The sequence below is a fragment of the Mus musculus genome, chromosome 3, assembly GCF_000001635.26.
Source record: "Mus musculus strain C57BL/6J chromosome 3, GRCm38.p6 C57BL/6J".
NCBI classification, from domain to species: Eukaryota; Metazoa; Chordata; class Mammalia; order Rodentia; family Muridae; genus Mus; species Mus musculus.
This window is the reverse complement of record NC_000069.6, coordinates 122,499,373-122,521,509: the sequence shown is the minus strand read 5'-3', so window position 1 is coordinate 122,521,509 and position 22,137 is coordinate 122,499,373. Positions and strand designations below refer to the sequence as shown.

Here is a 22,137-nt window from a genome sequence, read left to right as displayed (position 1 = left end):
GACTCAGTCTGTGGCCACAGCTAGCCATACCCACCTTTTATCAGATGAATGCTTCCAGCTTAGCCTGCCTAGGAATGAGGTAGTAAATTAGACGTCAAGGGTAGCCAGTGTTTGATTCCAGAACAAGGAAATGAAGTCACTGTGCAATTCAGGGCACCTAAGACCTTGGCTTTTACTTAGTTAACACACTGTAACTAGTCAAACTATCCCCCAGGCTCTGTGAGTAGATCCCACAGTCAGAGAGAGATAGAAACAAATGAGGGTGCAAGAGGCTAGGCAAGCAGCAAAAAGGGAGGGATCGTGACAGAGCTGAAGTCAGAAGACAAGCAAGAGAGAGGCTGGCCAGGGCTTAGGCCCAGAGCTCAGGCCCCAGCGCACCTCTAGGTGCCAGGAAGAAAAGGTGTCTGGAGATCCCAGACTGCACTGCATCTACTCGGAATGAGGAAGTGAGGGTGACCACTCCACCCAGACAACCACAGGGGAGGAGGCTGAAGTGAGAAGTCTTGTCAGGAAGAGCAGGTGGCTCAGAAGTCAGACATGAAATTCCCCAAAGCTTGCCTGAACAAAGTTGGGGGGTTCATTTTCTAACACATCTGTCCTCCCTCTGGCCACCCCCCAGCCTCCGCCTCACTCCCTCAAAGCCATTTGTTTTGTGTTTTTATTTGTTATGACTATGTCTCCATATGTAGCCTAGGCTGGACTCCCTGCATGTATGACATATATTCCCTGTATATATGACATATACTCCCTGTATATATGGCATACACTCCCTGTATATATGACATAAACTCCCTATATATATGACACAGACTCCCTGTATATGACAGGCTGGCCTGGAAATTATGATCCTCCTTCCCGCGGCTTTACCAGTGCTGGAGTTACAGACATGCCACCCCACACTCAGATTTGTAAAGTTGTGTGGAATGCAGCCTTTATTCCCAGAGGCCAACAGCTGCTTGCACAAGTGGGTATTAACACTTAAATTTAAAATGTTTCCTCTCTTCATTGCCTCTGCCACCCACATACAGTAGCCACAACAGTCAGTGGTTTGAGCACATTCCTGCACCATAGAAAACTCAACTGGCCAGGGCTGTACCCAACAATATTGGAAGCTAAAACAGTCAGGGTGACCGGGAGATAATTTGCACACTAGTGAGAATGAGAGGGAAAGGGAGAGGGACAGAGGGAGGGAGGGAGGGAGGGAGAGAGAGGGAAAGAGAGGCCAGCTTTTATTTTAATATGAAAATCAAGTCTTGTGTTTCTTGTGTTAAAAGTGTGTCTCATCTCTAAAGATCCATGTTCAAGGGCATGCTTTGGCTTTGCTTCATGGTTTGTTTATTGTTTGTGAAAAGGCTTTATTTATAGCCTGGGCTGGACTTAGTCATCCTGCTCCAGCCCCCAAGTCCTGAGGTTACAGATGCCCGTGTGTTTTAATGAACACCTAGTGTGGTGGTGAGAGAATCTAGAATCTGCCAGTACATGGGCCCCTGGGGGCTTTATTAGCTGAGGTAGGAAGACAGGGCCCTGTAGGCAGCAGCGCTCCCCAGCTGGGACCCTGCTAAGGGCATGGGGCAAAAGCTTGCATTCCTGACCGAGGACACAGCATGACCACATCCTTCACGTTCCTGCTGTCTTGGCTTCCCCACCATGAGGGGCTGTGAACTGAGATAAACCCTTTCTTGGGATGCTCTTGCCAGGGTGATTTAGTGCTGCGACAAGGAAAGACACTAAGTACCCAGGGGCTGCTGTTTCTGGAAAATGGCAGTGTGGTTTCACAGCCTGGGGAACCCCAGTCCTCTGGAGCATCCCTTAAAGAAAGAGGTCAGAACCCGTTCTCCTCAGTCTTTCCAGATCCTAATTCTTCGGGAGGTCTTAAGCTCAGAGACACCGGGAGATGCTCCTGAGGGGAGGAAGGCAGCAGGAGGTGCAGCGTTCTGGCTGCAGCCACGCCAGCCAGGGCTTCAAAGGAGGCCACCCTCCAGCCACTGTTCAGGAATGGGGCAAGGGAGGTGTGATGTCCCAGACATAGCTCAGGCTTGAGGGAGAGTCACAGTCAGATGCTGCTCCTCTCCCTCCTCCCCCGATCCCCACCCCTATCCTGCTGCACGGGACGCAGAGACAGCAAGCTCACCTCTCGATGATGTCCAGGCGCAGCTGCCGTCCATGAGGTAAAGTAATGAGCTCCAACCCAGAGCTCACACCCATGCTCCTCTTCCTGTCTTCAGAGACTTCGAGTATCCTAGCAACCTGTCAGGAGCCGAGGAGAGAGGAAGGCGCTAGATCAGAAAGTGTGTTGGCCCGGGTTCATTTAGTGCGAGGAAAGAAAGAACTAAGTACCTGCGAGCCCTGTGGCTGAGGATGCAATGTGTCTGGATTTCTTTGAGTGACTGCATGCGAAATGTTTCTTATATATGATATTTGAAGATCTTAATGTACATCATAAACTATAAAACTGAGTGAGGGGCTGGGGAAAATAGTTTGGTCTATGCATTGCTGGCTGTGTGAGCATGAGAACGGGAATTTGATTCCTAATGTTCACGTAATAAGACAGGCATGGTTGTGTGGGCTCCTAACCATCAGCGCTGAGGAGCAGAGATAGGTGGATCCCTGGGGCTCTCGAGCCAGCCTAGTGACAAGCCCCAGGTCCTCAGGACACCTGAGGGGTTGTCCTCTCACCTCCACACACGGACATGTACCCTCATATGTGTGCTATCTCATACATAAGAACACACACACACACACACACACACACACATTTAGTGGGCAAAGGGCTGACGGAACTCCTAAACGGCCTGCACAGCCTAAAGATTTGCTACGCATTCAAGCCCAGCCAGGGAACTTATCATTTAGTCGGCTCTGGCCTGACACAGGCTGAATTCTGACAAGACGTTTTGCTGCCAACAAGAAGTCTGTGCATGTGTGTGTGTGTGTGTGTGTGTGTGTGTGTGTGTAGCCCACCAGGCTCTTCAGTGGAAAAGCAGAGTGTTATCCAAGCTCCCCTCAGGCTGTCTGTGTGTGTGTGTGGGGGGGGGGGGTGCTCTGTGTGTGTGTGTGTGTGTGTGTGTAGCCCACCAGGCTCTTCAGGGGAAAAGCAGAGTGTCATCCAAGCTCCCCTCTGCTCTGAGCCTTACCATTCATGGTCTCACTTAACAGCCACGGCTGGCTGCTATTGCCCTTAATTACGTCTCTCCTGGGTGCAGTAAGTGTACCTTACGGCTGGAAGCCATTAAAAACATATGTGGTGATTGGAAACCACTCCCACGGCTTCTCCATAGAGGTTTCCCTGAAAGAAAATCTTTCTTCCTTCAAGCCAGCTCTCATTGCAACCCAATTCTTTGTTTTTCTCTTCATTGATTAAATTCATTCTTCCAGTTTCTTACAGTGTGAATTTTTTTTCTTTTTTTTCTTTTTTACCATCTCATTTCTAACGTGCATAACCACATTTGAATGGAATTGGCTGTCAGACCTGACTGTTTCTTAGTCTACAGCACACTGAAAGGTTACAGCGGAGTCAGCTGTATCTCTAAACTGAGGCCATGCTAGCTCACTGACATACTGCAGTGTGACCCTGGGAGTCAGGGGTCTAACCAAGTCTGGCCATGTGGCAGGCACCAGATGGTGCTCTGTGCTTCCTGTGGTGGGCTGTCTTCTACCATAACCATGCCAAGCCGTGGAGAGATCTTCATAATATGTCACACACAAAAAGATCAGGAAGTCAGGCAATTATTAAACCTGACCTGAAACTTCCGTAGCTGAGCAAGGCAACCCCTGTCAGCCCTGGGGGATGAGCTGAGGACCTGGCTGTCCAGTGGTGGCGCCCAGGACAGGATGCGGGATTCATTCTAGGCTCACCACTACAGGTACGACTCACCTTTCTCAAGAGCTTTGCTAAGGATTCAAATGACTGTTTGAGAGTACAAGCTGTGAGTCATTGGCCATGTGGAGGGGGCAATTCTGGCCAGATGTCAGGAAAGAGGTCCACCTTGACCATGGCAAGGCATTCCATACATCTCACATGTTTAGTCCATCATCCTGCCAGAGATTCTGAGCCCTGTTCCTCTTTGGCACGCACGGCAGCCCACACCCTCTGCGTAGTAAGCCTCAAAGGCTTACCACTGACACGCTTTTCTTCTGGAAGCACTAATAGGCATTCTGAGAGCAAGAAGCCCCTGGTCGGAATTAAGTGTCAATCACCCATCATCAGGTCTCTTTCCTGAGCTACACATACTTTCCAGGGCTGAGCTGGAAGACTGCGGGATGTTGAGCCCACCCTGGGGTCAAAGCTAAGTCCTCTGGGGATTCGAGGAGGAGGAGGATGTGTTTACTGTGGCAGAACAGGGTGGCAGGAACGTCCTAAGGCAAGACCCTCTAAGTCCCACTTGCCACCACTCTGTGGACCCATTCAAGACCCCTGGCCTGGCCCTCCTCTCAGCTACCTAGAGTCCTAAAATGCAATCAGACCGCCAGGTCCAATCACTAGGTGTTCTGGCTCTGCTGTCCCCAGCACAGAGGCCTCAGACCTGAGCCCACAGGCACATGGGTTTGTTTCCCTAGCTTAATGGTAAAGCGCTATAACAGCAAGATCCTGTGTGAGCCCAGATGTAGAAACCTGCAACACTGAGGACAACACGCAGGTCCATCCCAGCCCACCCCAAGCCCCTCTGCTTTGATCCAGAAATGAATCCCATTTAGACCAACCCCTGTCCCCATAGCTTGTGACAGCACAGGTGCCTCCAAGCCTGCAAGACACGTTCTGCAATCACCTTGCCAACTGCTCAGCCTTCCAAAGTCATCTCGGGTTGGCCATGATCTCTAGCTTCAAGGCCTTGCTCAAGCCTAGGGAGTCCAGCCACTCCTGCTAGAGCGTTTCCTGGCCATGCTGTGGACCAAGTTCCTGTATCACATCTCCTCTCAGCCCATTCCCTTCAAACAGTAGGTCCGTCCAGGATAGACATGCCAGTGAGCCGGGCATGCAGCAGGTGCTCAATCAAGGTTGAACATGTAACACTCATCAACACTTCCTGCTTTACTCTGCACCAGGCAAAGTGCCAGGGCTTCAGATATGTTATCTCAGTCTTTACTGACCATCTGGGTAGGGAGTACTCCATTCCACAAATGGAGAGGAGAACAAGGGCCATGCAGCTGTTAAGGGACAATGGTGGGATTTGGACTCATCCCTAAAGGCCAAATGGGAGACTTCATTTCCACATTCAAAGACAGCAGGTGGCAGAGTGGCTGTGCTCCACCAGGACAAGTGAGGCACAAGCAGTGTCCACCTGTAGGTGGCACGGGCCCTGAGCTGGGGTGCTGGACACTGATGGGCTGCAGCTTCCGGTGTGCTCAGAACCACCCACTGTCCTGATGCCCTGAGTAAGCAGCTGTTCCTGAACCATGTGCTATGGGCACAAGGCCCCAGATGCTGCTCTATGCCTGCTTCTGCCTCCTACTTGGCTCCATTTCATTGATTTACAGTGGGAAAGAGTTTTCCTGTCGGAGACACTGGCACAGCCTGTGTCTGTAGCAGTTCTGGGAGAAGATCAAGGCACGGGTGGTAGAGGGAAGACTGCAGACTGCAGAACAGCCTTGCCCATGAGGCTAGGGTGCACAGAGCCAAGGCTACCTTCTCCCTGATTGCTGGGGACTCCCAAGCAACCTGTCTTTCAATGGAACCTGAAGACAGATCCAGGGAGGAGGCCCAGGCAGAGGACAAAATGCTCAGGGCAGGAAATGCAGGAGGAGGGCTGCATACTTGTCAAGTGACATCAGACTCGGGCTCTCCTCTGAAGGATGTCAACGGCAGTGGGAAGCTTCCAGACCTGTAAGGAGTGGGCAGGCAGCTCCTCTTTCTCTCCTAAACTCTCAAGCCCTCATATACAGCCAAGGGCCCACTGCCCCCCAGAAAAGGAGCTCTTCTGCAACTGCAGACCCCTGTGTGTACAAGGAGTTCCCTCCTGAGGCTTGTGGGTGGGCGGGCTCACACTCGGTGTGAATCTCACTCACCTCAGGCCTACTGGCATGGTGCTGAATGCTCAGACCCAGGGCCCAGCCTGACTGGCCTGCTGGGACAGGAACTCTCAGTCTTCTCTTGCCACCACCTGACAGTAGGTACGGATTTAACATGGCAAATTCTCTGCCTACCTGTGTGTTCTGCACAAGGCTGCCCAGCCACCAGAGTTAACAAGTCCTGTTCTTTCCCTTGGAGCCTGCTTAGCAGGGACACGCCCTCCTTCCTCTACAAGCAGGGATGACACCCTCAGCCACAGGCTCTGACCTACACTGGTCATCTAGTTAGCCTTCCAGTCCTGGAGTCAGGAAAAGAGCTCTTTCTACCGAGGTTATTCGGTGACCCTCCAGTTCACTCTGGGAGTCTTTTTTCAGCCCCCAAACCCCCTGCGGTATGGCTAGGAGATTAGATTTACAGCCAGGATTCCTGACACAGGAAGGAAAATCCAGCTTTTGAATAAATCTAACCTTTAAAACTCATGGCCTTCTCTGAGCTGAATGAAACAGGGCTTTAGATTTCCCTGAGGTCTTACCTATCACTCAAGTGCCCAAGTATCAACTGCTATATACCAGGAAAGTGGGCTAAGCCCAAGATGCCCGTTGTCTAAGGGATGCCAAGAGCTTATATACACAGATCACCTGCTCCTGAAGCAAATGCCCCTATTAAAAATGAGGATGGGGCTGGAGAGATGGCTCAGCAGTTAAGAGCACTGACTGAATTTCCAGAGGTCCTGAGTTCAATTCCCAGCAACCACATGGTGGCTCACAACCATCTGGAATAGAATCTGATGCCCTTTTCTGCTGTGCATGAAAACAACACTCATATATATAAAATAAATAAATAAATAAATAATCTTTAAGGAAAAAACCCCAAAGACGATAAGAATGTACATAGATATGGACTGAGAGTCAGGCTTGGAATTGTATCTATGTATAACAGTTTTGTTCTCAAATGCTAATAAGCCTGATATTCCACATCCCAAACACTGTCAGTGGTGAGCATTAGGAAGTGGGGGTTTCTAAAATTAGCTTTTCATCTTCTATTTCATTTTATGTGTATGTGTGTTTTGCCTGCATGTATGTCTATGAAACGCATGTGTGGGTGGTGCCAAAGACACCAGAAAGGGGTGTCAGATGCCCTGGACCTGGAGTTATAGATGGTTGAAAGCTGCCATGTAGGTACTGAGAATCAAAGGGGTCCTGTGAAAGAGCAGCCAGTGCTCTTAAGCACTGAGCCATTCCTCTAGCCTGAGTTTTGAGATATTTTAAATTCATTGTGTGTGTGTGTGTGTGTATGTGTGTGTATGTGTGTGTGTGTGTGTATGTATGTGTGTGTGTGTGTGTATGTGTGTATGTGTGTGTGTGTGTGTATGTGTATGTGTGTGTGTGTGTGTGTATGTGTGTGTGTGTGTGTATGTGTGTGTGTATGTGTGTGTGTGTGTGTGTGTGTGTGTGTGTGTGTGTACACATGTATATATGTCACAATGTGTGTACAGTCAGAGGATAACTTGCAGAAGCTGGGCCCTCTTTCAACCATATGGGATCTGGGGAATGGATTCAGGGTTTGGCTTGTCAGCCAGCTGTATATACCCGATGCGCCATCTCACTGACCCCAGAAACTCGATTTTGTCGGATTTTATCTTTTCTTCTAATCTGCATCTTACAATTTTTTTAAATATTTATTTATTATATGTAAGTACACTGTAACTGTCTTCAGGCGCTCCAGACGAGGGCATCCAATCTCATTACAGATGGTTGTGAGCCACCATGTGGTTGCTGGGATTTGAACTCAGGACCTTCAGAAGTGCAGTTAGTGCTCTTAACCACTGAGCCATCTCTCCAGCTCCCTTACAATTTTTTTAACTTGAACAATTTTTTTAAAAAAAAAATCAAGTTGAAGATGATTATCATAAAGATCATATTGGAAATTAAATAAATATACCATGTGTATGAGTATAATGTATGAGTATAATGGCTCTTAACCACTGAGCCATCTCTCCAGCCCCCTTACAATTTTTTTAACTTGAACAATTTTTTTTAAAAAAAAATCAAGTTGAAGATGATTATCATAAAGATCATATTGGAAATTAAATAAATATACCATGTGTATGAGTATAATGTATAAGAGAATAAAATAGTAAGGGCCCTGTCACTCCAGCAACCAGGCTTTCTGTGGTCCTCCTTCGCCCCCAACTGTTCCAGTTCTGACAGGGCTGAGGGAGTTCTTAACTAAGGAGGTAGAAGGAGGAGTCACAGAGGCGCTTATCTTTAGCAGGTTGGGTTCAGGGGCAGGTCTGCCCTCCCTCTGTCCAAGGCAAAGTTTACCAGTTTCCTGCTGGGCAAAGGTTGCCCTGACTGGTGGTTCCCACCCTGCAAATAAATCCCACACCTGCGTTACTGTCTGGCTTTCTCCCCTATGACGAAGCATCGACCCAGCAAGGTGCGGTGTGGCCAGGTAGACCTCCTTAAGAGTAATGGAATGGGACAGCCACAGAACACTAACCTTGCAGTCCACGCTCAGCATGTGCTGCGCAATGACCCTGGCATCGTGGTTGGTGAACAGTTCTTTCGCGTGCTTCAGCATGGCCGTTTCCAGGGGTTTGTTCTCTGGAGGAAGAAGCTTGGACTCAAAGTCATTGGGTCTGAATGACGACACGGTCTCCATGAGAGGTGGCACAAACTTGGTCTTGTCCTCCTGACCTTCATCCGTCTGCACTGCCAGTGGATCCCAATGTCTCGCCTGGTCATCCCCATCAAGGATCATGTAGTTGATGCCAGAGTTCCGGGGACCCGATGGCCCATTCTGTTTGGCTGTCAGCAGCATCTCGTGGCTGTCGTGGGCTTGCATGGGAAGCTTGGCTCCCCTGTCACAGCCCACAGCAAAAGCAGGGTTCAGTTCACAGTAGTTGGCCTCTGAGGTGAGCCAGGGAGATGGAGAGGGGGGAGTCTTGAGGAAGGGCACCTTGCAGGGCTTCGGGGGTGGCTTGGGGCACAGCTGGCTGTCTGATCCCCGAAGCGCCTCCCCTGTCCTAGCATCTGAAGAGAACCTTCGTACCAGTGCTGGACTCAGAGTGGGCTCGCTGCCAGTCCTGAACACGGGAGAGCTGGGGCAAGGGCTTGTGTCCATACTCGGAGACTGGGGGGGCAGCTTGCAGCCTGTGGAGGAGAAAAGAAGGTCAGAGAAAGCTCAGTTGTCTGGAGGACAGAAAACAAAATGGGAGTGACCGCTCCCAGCTCTCACCCTATGCCCTTGGGTTCTCCTCTTTGCCACAAAAGAAAACACCGTGACTTTCTCACATCAGTTCTGGTTTGTGGCAGTCTAGAACACTGTGAAGGCGTCCCTGGCTCCACCTCACTCTAGAGGTGACTCTAAATCCCAGGGGCTGGGCCCTAACACCAATTTATGGTCATAGCAGGTTGGGACAGTCAGAACAGGGAAACAGGTCTTGGGCAGTGAACAGCACAATCCCGTCAGAAGAAACGGAAACCTTCAGCCACATAGCATGAAAGGCTCTGAGTCACCAAGTCAGGGTGGATCTCAGGCAGCACTAAAGAGAGAGCAAGAGATGCAAGGAAGATAGACAGACACACGGAGATAAGCCAAACAAACATTTTACAAAGGAGCACTGGGAAAAGTCACTTTGTGGCCCTGTGGAAGGTTACTTATTAAAAGAAATGAAAGATCCTCCCACTGGCACTAAATGCTTATGGAGTTCCCAAGTTCCACGCCCCACCACTCTTCTGGCTATGAACAGAACACAGAGAAACAGCAAGGTGTCTGTGGACAGCCACTCCATTAGCAGCCCCCAGACTATCTGAGCCACTGATGGGGCAGGGGGCAGCTAAGGAGTGAGTTCTGCTATCATGATGACCACCACATATCAACAGGGTTTGCAATGTAAAATCCTGGGTACAAAAGCTAGGTGACCCTCTTACTCAATACTTACTCAGTTTCCACGGCTGCAAAATGAGGGTAACTGTGCCCACTTTGAAGGCTGGTTATGAGACTTAAATGTTTGGATGCATAAAGCATTAAGCTTAGCGTGCCATAACCAAACAGTTCTGCCAACCTCCCCTCCAAGATATGGAATCTTCACACCCCGTGGCTTGTTTGGGGCAGAAAAAGTTCGAGGACCCCCAGGGCCACACTACCACCTTCTTGCCTGACACTCCCCGACACCTACCTATTGGCAGGTGACTCTCCGACTGGTGAGCTTTGAGGGTTAAGGCCTTCCTGTCCTGCACGTGATCCAGGCAGGCGGGCTGGCTGCCACTCTTCTCTTTATTCCTGAAGCCAGAGAGACCAGGCAGAAACGTGTTATTAAGTAGTAAAACCCTCCTTCAGGCTACGTCACTCACTCAGGGAAAGTTAAGAAAAGAAAACTCCCCGGAATGGGAATGAACTTGAACGCAGCAGCGCATACCCTAACAGTAAAGGAAAGGCCGAAGAGGAGGGGCAACTGAACTGACTGGGTGTGCCAGAGTCCCCAGGGCCAGAGCAGCTGAGTCCTGGGCTGTTTCCTCAGCCCTTCCTTCCATCCTGTTGAAAAGACCGTGCTGAATGGGTCACCATCCTCTGGGGAGTAGTGGGAAGGCATCTGATGAACTGGAATGTGTATACTTCTTTAAAAAAAAAAAAAAAAAAAAAAAAACAGCTTTAAATGATTCTCAGTCCCTGGGGGAATGGCTTATTTAACTAACACGACTTTTCCACAATGGTTCAATGTCAGCTGGGAGGAAGCTGGGGGTCACTTTCTATCTCTATGTACAGATTAGCTGCACAGGTCAGAGGTGGCGGTCATCCCTATCTTCCTGGCTGGGCTTGGGGAACACCCACAGGTGATCTCTAACTGCTGAGTTAGAAGCAAAAGTGGCCGGTACAGTCAACTGGGAGGCACAGCGCACAACCAGCCAGGGAAAGGTAGAGGGTGACTTGGAGGCACTTTCTCCCACACTCCCTCTGTCCGGTCTGATTAACTGGGGATCGGTCTAACTACAGGCGGCGGTAGACTGTATTCTGTTGACAGAGGAAGAGATACGCTCTACCAGCCAGGCTGTGATAAACAGGTCCTCCGGAAGCATAGCCCAGTGTCACACAAACCGGAAGATCTTCCCTATGTTTGGAAACAAACAATCAAAACCTTCCAGCAACCACTCAAAGATAAGTAGCAAATTACTAAAGGAAATGACTTTGGAGAAACGTTGGTGGACGTTAGAGGCGTGTCCACCATGATCAACAATCAACCCATCAGATTGTTCCGGGAGTCCAGTGTGGCTAGATAGGTGGGAAGCAGAGTGCCTGAAAATACACACCTTTGCCCAGGGCCCCAGGCTGCCAGGCAGGCAGCAGGTGGCAGTGGGCCAAAGCTGACGTGGGAAAGTCACTGAAGGGCAGCAGGGTAGGGTGACTAGCCCATTAAGGCCACACTGGTCATGGTGAGGTCGCCCTTCCCCCACCTGAAGTGTGTTGGTCGCTTCCTGTGGGAAACTATCCCAGAGCCTCTACATTCCAAAGGCCAATCAGAAGAGCATCTCCCAGACCCTTCCTCGCCTCCCTGCCTGCCCCTAAGTCTGACTTTTGCCTCCCCTGCAGAGAAAAACAGCTCCCAGGAATACCAGCGCTTGCTGTGAGAGTAAACACGGTCCACTTCCTGCACCCTCACTCAACAGCGTCTATGCTTCCAGACCAAGGAAGGGAGCCCCAGAGAGGTTGAAGGTGTCTGCCTAGGGTTGCACAGCTAACCACATGGGAACCAGCATGGAGCCACAGGTTCTGAGTCAGTTGCTGACTAATACATACCAGGCAACAGCTACAGTTTATGTTACTTACATAGTCCTGTATTTCATAAGGCGTTTGCAGTAAAGAAATTATAGTTTATATTTTCTCTTGGCCCAGACAGGAAAGCAGAGAGGCGAATGGACACGCTTACTTATATGAGACACCAGGAGCCGGGGGAGCCAGGGCAATAGAGGGGTCCAGGCTACATCTCAGCTTTCCTCCCCAGCAATTGGCCCTGAAAAGGTGTCTCGTCTCTGGAAGCTAAGTCCTATGCAAATACTGAGCTCCCTTCTCAGCCTTGCCTGTCTATTCTCTGAACACTTCAGCCCAGGAGGCACAGGAGTCCAGTTTCCTCCCTCTACGCTTCCAGTCCTTCAAACCCCATCTGTTTCCCTCCAAGCCAATCCTTTTCCGCAGGGCCAGTCCCTAGCCTCAGCACTGACCCCTGCTGGATGCTGACACACAGCATGTCCACAGTCCCTGCCCTCCCCTTAGTATACTGCCTAGGTGGGCTTTTTCCTCTAACCCTGAAGACCTCAGAAATCGACCCCACCTCCCCCTTCCAGCCTGGGCCCTTGCTGAAGCCTATGCTGGCTCCCCTGCTTCCGTCTCTCCCCACTCTGTGCCTAATGCTACCCAGTTCTGCTTCAGGATCTGCTGTTCACTGTGCCAAACTTTTGTAGCCGGGCAGAAAGCCTCCACCATCAGCGTTGGTGGGGTGCGGTCGGGTTCCTCCTAACCCCATCCCTCCCTTACACAGACCCTCTACTTTAGCCTGGCCAATCAACCCTCCAGGCTCCTCTGGCCCTTGAACGTCTCACATTAAGTCCCTGGAACCCCCTCTTCTTTGCAGTGTCCCCCACATATCCCCTGCTCAGACCCTGTTGTTGTTTTTGTTGTTGTTTTAGTTTTAGAAATGGGGAATCTCATTTTGTAGTCAAGGATGGCTTTGAACTTGGGGCACTCGCCCCATTTTAGCCTCAAAGCACTGAAATTACTCACACGCATCCCGCATCTAGCTCCACCACTTGATTTTGATGCTCTTTAAGTGGGGGTTAATCATGCACACTCGTGACCACTATCCACTGACGGTGAGTGTTCTAAAACCCTCTCCTCCCCTTCGCCTAAGCGAGGCCCCAGCACTCCACAGACCTACCTGAGGAGGTTTCCTCGGGGCAGGCTGTGTTCCCGAGCCTGGATGCTGCTGCCTGTGGTGAGGCTCAGCCTCTTCACCACGTCTGGCCTTCCCTCAGCCAGGCTGCCCTCCCGGCCTCGGCCCGGGGAGGTGCCATAACGCTCCTCCAGACACCAGAGGGGCACTGTCCTATTGATGGGCTGGAAGATGATGGCACCACTCTGTTGGGAGATGGGCCGCCGGTTGCCCACGTAGCAGCGGACCAGCCCCGGGATGGAGTCAAAGCTCTCCATCTCGAATTGGTACTGCACACGGCTGTAGGCCTCGCTGAGCCGCAGGACAGTCCGGTTGATCTTAAAGTGCTGAGCGAGGTTCTTCCACTGACAGGTCAGGACAAAGTTTCCGGGGCTCGACAGGGAGTCGCGAACCAGGAAGTCCCCATCCCGCTGCACAAGGTTTTCAGACACCTGTAGTCAAAATGGTGAATGAGGAGCAGGAAAGGCAAACATATTCACTCAAGAACTTCCAGAAGGCAGTGCTGCTATGTCTGCTGTGTGCGCATGTGCGCGAATGTGTGCGAATGTGTGCGCATGCGTGCAGAGACCAGAGGAGTCTTTCCTTAGGCACAATCGGTCTCCCACAACCCAGGTATCTGCCTCTCTCTGCCTCTCCACTCCATGTATTACCACACCTGGCTCTCCTGATTTTTGTTTTTGTTTTGTTTTTAATGAGGGTTCTGGGGATCGAACCCATATCCTTGTCCTTGCAAGATGACTATTTTACCAACCGGGCCATCTCCTATCACTCCCTTTTTTTAGTCACGTCTTTAGTTTGTTTGTTAAATGACACACTCAAGGACTGTATCCTAGCTGGGTATGGCTCTGCACACGGGTGATCAATGTGCTCAGGAAACTAAGACAGGAGGACTGTAAGTCTGAAGTCAGCCTGGAATACATAATTCATTTGAGGTCATCCCCCTCTCAAATGCAAAACAAAACACCCAAACTATTTATGGACCATCTTCTACATGCCCAGCACTACTGCAGACTCAGGAGACACAGCAATGACTAAGTGTGCTTCCTCGGGGGCTTTGTGGTGTGTGTGTGTGTGTGTGTGTGTGTGTGTGCGCGCGTGCGTGTGTGTATTTGGTATAGCACTCTCGGGACAGACGGCTGCAAGTATGGTGAGTCTGAATATTGTGAAGCTAAGGAAAGAAAAACTTTGGAAGGGAGATGGGCTATTTGGAAGGGTTATTGTTCAAATGAGGGTGGCCAGGAAGATGTCCCAAGAAGAGGACATTTACACAGACTTAGAGAATGTAAAACAGCGGACGAAATGAAGTTGTATGCTCATTGGGTCTGATTTTTTTTTTCCAAAGGGAAGAGGAAGAGGCTATCTGGGTCTGGGTCCCCTAATCATCCTCCTCAGATTTCCGTTTACAGAGCAGGATGAACCCAGGGATGGCATGGTGGATTCTGGACAAGCTAGGAGGCTAGGAAAAAAAAAATACAAAGACATTTGAGGTTTCCTCACCCCACAAAGTTATTGTAAAGATAATCCATTTGCATATGAGAAATAGGCAAAGCACGAGGAGTACAATGCCTGTAATGCAGTGGACAGCCCCACAGGTAGCCACTATGGTGCTGATGTTGCCAGCCATCCAGTACATCATGCTGGAGCCTGACCACCTAGGTTTGTATTCTGCCCCAGCTGTGTGACTAGACAAATTACATAAGTGCCTTGTGGTTCAGTTACATCATCCATAAGATGTAGATAATGCTGTTGCTTATAGAGTGGCTGAAACCTTCAAAGGGACAGTGTTGGCACCCGGCTTCCCTTGCCATCGGGTTCCAGTTAGCGTCCAGAATGATGTCCTCCTGAGAGCTCACCCTCCTGGCGCGCTAACAAGGACAGAAGTGATGACATTTTTCCCCTAGGATATTCTAACATCCAAGTGACGCTATACTTCTGCGAGCTCAGAATAGTGTGCTGCCATGGTTACTTAAAAACTGCTCTTTGCCTTAAAAATACATTTTCATGCAGAAATTCCATTTCCTGGAATTGAGCCAGTAGAAAGAATTATAGGTCTGAACGTGGTAGTTATCTTACAGGATGTTGCTCAGGCTGCTAGAAACGCTCTAAGTACCCCATAAATTGTGATGTGTGTGTATGTGAAAGCCATATATATACACAGTGTGTGCTGGGGCAGCCAAAGAGTTTACAGCCGGAGCCAATTCCCAGGGCACACCATTAAGTGAGGCGAGTGGGCCACAGAAAGCAGGAAGATCTCTGTTTTGATTGAAGAGGTCTGGAGGGATATGCACGAGAATGCTCATAACAACTACCTCCAGGGGAGACAATTAGGGATAGGAGTTAGATTTTCTCTTTTCTTATCTGGATCTTCTACCATCAGTTTTAAGGTTAAAAAAATTATCTCAAGATCAGAATAAAAATGATTTCTTTGATAAGTGTTAAAAAAAAAAAATAGGGCTGGTAAGGTGGCTTAGCAGGTAAAGGCGGTTGTTGCCAAGCCTAATGGCTTGAGTTCAGATCCCTGAGTCTCACGTGGCGGAAAGAGAGTTGTCTTTCGATATCCACCTGTGTGCTGTGGCACACTCCACACACCCGCAATAAATAAATAAACAAAATAATAATTTTTTTGTTTTTGTTTTTGAGACAGGGTTTCTCTGTGTAGTCTTGGCTGTCCTGAAACTCACTCCATAGAACAGGCTGGCCTTGAACTCAGAAATCCACCTGCCTCTGCCTCCCAAGTGCTGGTGTGCGCCACCACCGCCCAGCACGAAATAATAATTTTAAAAAGTGAAATTCGTTACACTAAAGACAGTATTTACAACATGCCGCCACCCGCCTTAGACCTAGGCATGCATTTCCTGTTATGCTGATCTTGATTAATGACTGGCCAGTTATGCTTATAATAAAATCCCATGGGTAACTTTACACTTCAATTCTGCAGACTCAGTCTATTTTTAATTCTTACAGTATCAAATAGCAACATGACTTATCACAACTACGTGTAATCTCCTGAGCCGTGAAGGATGAGCCTGGTCCCTGGGCTAATCCCCCTTCCTTCCCATCTTTTGGGTCACAGGACTCAGTGAAGAAGGACAGAAGACAGTGGACACTCGCTTGCCCCATTGAAGCAGGGGTGGCTTTGTCAGTCTGTGTCTCCTACCCTGTGGCACAGGAACTTCTCTGAGATAAGTCACTGCCTTCAGAAAAGGGTCCAAGTAGTAGGAGGCTCTGACCACTGGCCAAGAGCTTAATTTTCTGAACTCCAGGCATCTAGGTACTTCTGGCAGCTGGTTCTGCGCATGTATGTGGACCCCAAGGAGCACTGTCCTTTCCCTCATGGCTGGAAATATATTTGGAGTCCGACCTTTGGTTCTTCCAAAGGTCTCTTTAGAGACGGTTCTAAGTTAAGTCACTTTCTAGCACTAGCGTTCTGTGGTCTTTGAGCAGGACTCAACAGAGCCATCAGTGTGCGCGTCCCTGAGGGGAACAGAGCAGAGCGCATACCTGTCGGGGGATCCGGCCGTGGTACCAGGCGTGGCTGCGTAGGTCTTCGCTGCTCAGCAGCAGCTCCTCCTCCAATTCCTTTTTCAGCCTCTCAGGGGTCCTGTCCATGATGTGCCTCTCCTTGGAGAACTGCAACACAGAGCCCACAGTGACCTCACCTTCCCCGGGCCAGGCCAGGCCATGCCGGCCGCAGATGACCACCGCCTCACTGGTCCTCTGCTTCGCTGAGCAGATGAGCGAGCGTAGGCCCAAAGCTGCGTTCAGGAAGGGAACTGGAGACTACAATTAGCCGTGACCTCTTGCTTCTCCAGCTGCAGGTAGAGCACGTAAGAGCTCTCGCAGGGAAATCGCTCCCGAAGCAGAGACATAGGAACAAGGCCAGGCGGCTTTCTTCCTGTGGGAGCTTCCTTGTTCTCTTTTATAACTGCCCTAACGTGGAGATGGGAACGACAGCAGTTCCCCAGTGGCCTTTGACCCTGGGCCTCAGGGGCAGTATAGCCCAAAACACAGTCCTCGAGGCTGGTAGCAAAGCCTCTGATTTTCTTTCCTTTTTTTTTTTTTTTGGTTTCCTGTAGACAAACTCCAGGCAGGAATTAAGTTAGCTTATAAAAGATTTCTAAGCAGATGGAGCAATTTCATGCCCCCTAAATCTAAAATAGATGCCTGAGTTAGACATACCCTTTGAAATAATGTTTAAAATATTTGTTTTTTTTTTTAAGCTTCTGTTTGTTGTCATTGTATTCCTATGGGTATGTTGCCTGCATGTTTGTCTATCGTGTGTATACAATACCTGTAGAGTCGAGAAGAGGGCATCAGATCCTCTGGGCTTGGAGTTACAGGTGGTTATGAGCCACCCCGTGTGTGCTGGGAACCAGAAACGGGTCCTCTGTAAGAGCAACAGTGCTCTTAACAGCGGAGTCACCTGTGCAGCCCTTGAGTTATAGAGAATTTCTGTGTATGTGTGTGAATGTTCAAGCTTACATGTGCATGGATGCACACATGGGTGTCTGGAGGGGCCTGAGGTTGATATTGGGCAACATCCTTGATTTCCCTTATATATTCCCTACCATATATATTGGTAGGGTCTCTGACTAACTCTGGAACTTACTGTTTTGACTAGTCTGGCTAGCAGCTGGCTCCAGGAATCCCTAGTCTCTGCCTCTCATACAGGTTACCATACCAACCTGCTTTGGTGGAGTTCTGGGAATCCAAACTTTGGTTTGCCTCATGCCTGTGTGGCAAGAACTATATCTACTAATCTTACCCCAGCCTGATTTATTGTTTGCTTTGTTTTGTCTGAGACCTGGGCCTTGCTATCTGCATAACCTTGGCTACGTTTGAATTAATAATCCTCCTGCCTCAGCCTCTCAAGTGCTGGGATTATAGACATATATTATTACCTATGCTGCTTGCAACAAGAAGCCCTAACTAAGACATCCAGATTGAATGACACCTTTTCTTTTTGGTTTAATTTTGCTAATGCACTACTTCATTTTTTAAGGCAGACCGAGAACAGAACTTAAAGGGGAAAACTGGTCCTTCACCCCAAACAGCTTGAGAGCGTTGCATGGCAACGGCTGCAGGCCTTCTAGGCAGGTGACACTGGCTCCAGGTTGGATTTAGCATCACTCAGCCTTGTACGAGCACACTGAACACGACCCCTCCTGGGTTCCTAGTGAAACCAGGTTTGGGTATCACTCACTGAAGGTTATGTGAGAAGGGGAAGGCCAGGTATCTGTGCTTCCCTAAGTTCCCCAGTGTGCCCTCCAGATGCCTCGATAAGCCCCAGAATTACTCCTCACACACTGTTTAGCAAGGAGAGAAAGATCCCCAAGTCTCCCCCCCGCCCCCCAAGCAAAGCAAATCCCAGACTGGGGATGGACTGTGCACTGTGCACGCCTCTCTTCCCAGTGCCGGCTGAGGTGGTGTAGGCAGATTTCAGGGTGGACCTTCACTTCTTCCTCTCCTCTCCCTACCCTCCTCCTCTGTTCTCAGGACCTCAGGACAGACAGACAAAGGCGGTTTCAATCATTCCGTTTGCTCAGTGAGACAGGGTCTCTCACTATAACCCAGGCTAGCCTAGAATTCACTACATGATCCAGGCTGGCCTTTCCACCTGAGCAACGCTTTTGCTTCTGCCTCCAGAGTGCTGGGATTAAAGGTGTGGGCCACTATGCCTAGCGAGGGACATCGGAGAGTGGAATTTATATCAAAAGTGTGCAAAGGCCGACTGCCATGACTCTTGTGGGCCTCACACGGTAAGTGTTTGACGCTAGCAGCTCTGGGCATTGAATTATGCAAAGTTACATCTGAAGACTCACGGATGAATGGCAAGCTGACAGCTGATGGCTGCCTATTATCTGTCTCGCTTCCTGCTAGACTCTTAAGTTTCATGGGAAAAGAACCTTTTCCCCTTTTCCCTACAGCAGCACCTCAGGCAGGGCCTGAACACCTCAAGAACTCAGCAACACTGCAGGAACAAACGTCCCAGAGGGAGATGTCTGCGGCTCTTCTCCCAGATTGTCTGCAGTTCTATTTTACAAGGGCGTCACCACCCGTCAGCTCAAAGACGGCCTTCCCGGCGGTTTGTGTTTTATAAAATGCTGCACTGAGGTCTACCCTTAGAAGACCGAGTTGGAAGGACTTCTGGGGTGGCATGTGACAACCAGCAGCTCGATGATATCCAGGACCATGAGGGGGAAGCCATAGTGAGAAACAACAGCTGAGAAGGCAGGAACCAGGCTGGGGCTCTGATACCCATGGAGCCCACACACCAGCAGGAGAACAACTGGTCCCCAGTTTCTTTCTTTTTTGAGACAGGGTTTCTCTGTGTAGCCCTGGCTGTCCTGGAACTCACTTTGTAGACCAGGCTGGCCTCAAACTCAGAAATCCGCCTGTCTCTGCCTCCCAAGTACTGGGATTAAAGGCGTGTGCCACCACCGCCCAGCTTGGTCCCCATTTTCTATGTCACTGTCAAGCCTCATGAAGCCTATAATTCGGGGGCTTTCTCGGTAGCTGTACTGAATCCTAAGACCAGCGGACTCATTCACACCTCTTTCGCCACACCCTAGGCTCTCTGCTAGGTCTGAGCAGGGACAATGTAGGAGATCTGAACATGGACAGCCAGCTCTACTATACTCCTCAGAAATTTTATTTGCTCATACCCAGAAAGCTATTCCCCTATGTGCTGCTGTGTTCTCCTCACTGAAGTCCCAATATCCAGACCCCTGCTCCCCACACACCCTTCTCAGTGTTGGCTACAATGTACATTTTCCTTTAAAGCATCGCACACTCTTACTTGCTATCCTAACTACAAACTCAGCTGGCTCTTCCGTGACTTTTGTCCCAACTCCTTAGAGGAAAATCCATAGTTACTGCTATTTCCTTCTGTGTTCACAAACAGGCTGTAATTGGGTGCTACAGGAGATAGAGGTGACAGGATGACAACCCAGAGAGGAGAGGAAAAGGAGAGTATTGACCTGTGCCCTCCCTAGTAGCTTGAGATGGAGACCAGACTTTAAAAAACACAGACCATACACTGTTGTGGGGAATCTATGCAATGACTCTCAGATTCCAAAGGGGATGTCGCAAGATCACCCCAAGGGCCACCTCATGAGTAGCTGGTGTCTGTTTTTTGGAGGGAGTGGGTACCCTCTAAAACTCTTACTGTTTAATCACATATATGAATTAATGAAGCTTGCTGTTAGAGACAGGTCTTGTGTAGCCCAGGCTAGCCTCAAACTGACTCTGTAGCCAAGGATGACCTTGGATTCCTGATCCTCCTGCTGCTTCTGCCTCTCAAGGGCTGGGATTATAGGCACGAGCCACCTTATCCAGCTTGCATTCGATGCATCTCAAAGAGGGCTGGACCTACGTCATCCCCATCCCTTCTATCAGCACGGGACAGCAGGCGTTGCTTTTGACAGCAGTACACCCCGCCTGCTGGCTCGCTTAGTTCACTGGGCGTGCATAAAGTGCACACCAGCCCTTTGAGGTGTAGGCTCCTCAGCTGCCAGAAGGAAAGTGACAGCAAGAAAATTCTTAAAGAAAAGTGACTCTCCCTCAGCAGCCATCAGCCGCCAATGGCTCTTCAGCTAGGGGTGGGGCCTTGGGAGCCCTCCCTCCTCTGTGCTAGTCTTTTGCAATTAATTAATTAATTAGAGATAGGTTTTCTCTGTATGGCCCTTGATGTAGCCCTGAGCTTGCTAGATCTGCCTAGCCTCAAACTCAAAGCTCTGCCTGTCAATTGCTCGGATTAAAGGTATGTGCCACCACACCTGGCCCTCCATACTGGACTTTTTAACTGGCCTAATTTTGTGCAGGTCTTGCGTAGGTGACCATTGCTGCTGGGTTCACGAGTCCAGCAGTCATGCCATGTCCAAAGGACAGCTTCTCACAGCATGCCTCTCCATCTTGTCTGGAGGGGAAGGAGATAGAGGCCTGGTATAGAGTCCAGCTATCGATCATGCCAACCACAACTAAGTTGGGCTCAACCTCCTAACAAAAGGAGGTTACTTGGTTCTGGATCAAGTCCTGTAGCTTCGTTCCAGGAGCTGAAACCATCCACAATCCTATAGGACGGAGGCAGGGGCAGGCAGGACCCATACCATCTACCCCATGGTTTTCCTAACTTTAAACAGAGTTAGTAACTCCTAGAGCAAGGTCACCCTCTAGCCCAAATCCATATGCAACTTAGCATCCAAGTCCCATCGTCAACATAGAGTCTGAGATGAGATGCAGAGAGCTGATGTCTGAGTGTCTGGAGAAGGTAGGTGAGACCCACAGTTGTCCACCTAAACTGGAGACTGGCTATAAAATTCATAAATCATTATAAAATGATGCCTTTTGGGGAATCTGAGTCTAGTTACATCTTTCTCATCATTAGCATTTTGTTGTTGCTGTTTGAGATGAGATTAATGCTGCCCAGGCTGATGTGGAATCGTGTAGCTAAGGGTGGATTTGTATACCTAGACTTCCTGCCTCTGCCTCCCAAGTGCTGGGGTTACAGGCATATGCCACCACATGTGGCTCTGTCACTATGTCTCGATATTAAGAGCTGTTACAACAGTGCTTCACAGCTTGGGCCAGTTGACCACCTCCATCCAGAGGCCCACAGTAATTCTGAACAGCTGTGCGGTCTTGGGCAAGTGACGTTAATTCTTTGTGGAACCTTGGGTTCCTTGTCTGCTAAGTGGGGATAATATGGCACATGATGTTAATAAGGACCAAATGAGTGGGTATCTGTAAGGACTTGGAACTCACTCTGGCAGGGGAATCAGCGCTAATGTTAGCTGTCATTATAATTACATCCAGACGCTATTAATCTAGGCCTGTAAAATAAGAGCAGACTCAGTACCGAGGGTCTGGTGCAGGAGGCACAGAGAGGCTGGGGTTTGGGAAGAAAGCAGATAGGGAAAGGAACCTCTCTCTCCTAGGCTTCTTCAGTCCTCTTGAGAGAACTCAATGACAGTTTGCCATAGTTCAGTTCCTCAGCCAGAACTGATACCAGCCGTCTGGGCAGGGCTCTGAAAACCACCATCCCTCTAACTATGGAAAGAGTGTTTCTGTAACTTGACTTACAAGTCTGGTCTGAACAAGCTGTAGTAGCCAGAGCCCAGGAAATGTTGGAAAAGGGATTTTGGAGGCTCAGAGCCAGCTCCTAGAATGTGCTGAGAACCTCCAT

At 49.6% G+C, this 22,137-nt stretch overlaps 1 protein-coding gene across 3 annotated transcripts in view; it reads right to left on the bottom strand.

Moving 5' to 3' along the window:
* Positions 1–22,137, bottom strand: part of Bcar3 (breast cancer anti-estrogen resistance 3) — a 110,435-nt gene that overhangs the window by 8,682 nt on the left and 79,616 nt on the right. For 2 of the 3 annotated variants that reach the window (NM_013867.3, NM_001355264.1), the window contains 5 exons: positions 16,455–16,583; positions 12,939–13,384; positions 10,188–10,291; positions 8,507–9,159; positions 2,132–2,247 (listed from right to left, as the gene is read on the bottom strand). In NM_013867.3, the coding sequence (NP_038895.1) occupies positions 2,132–2,247; positions 8,507–9,159; positions 10,188–10,291; positions 12,939–13,384; positions 16,455–16,583 (1,448 nt within the window). Of the gene's footprint in view, positions 1–2,131; positions 2,248–8,506; positions 9,160–9,244; positions 9,626–10,187; positions 10,292–12,938; positions 13,385–16,454; positions 16,584–22,137 lie in introns of those variants that run through there. The other variant, XM_006501559.4, reaches the window with a different exon arrangement.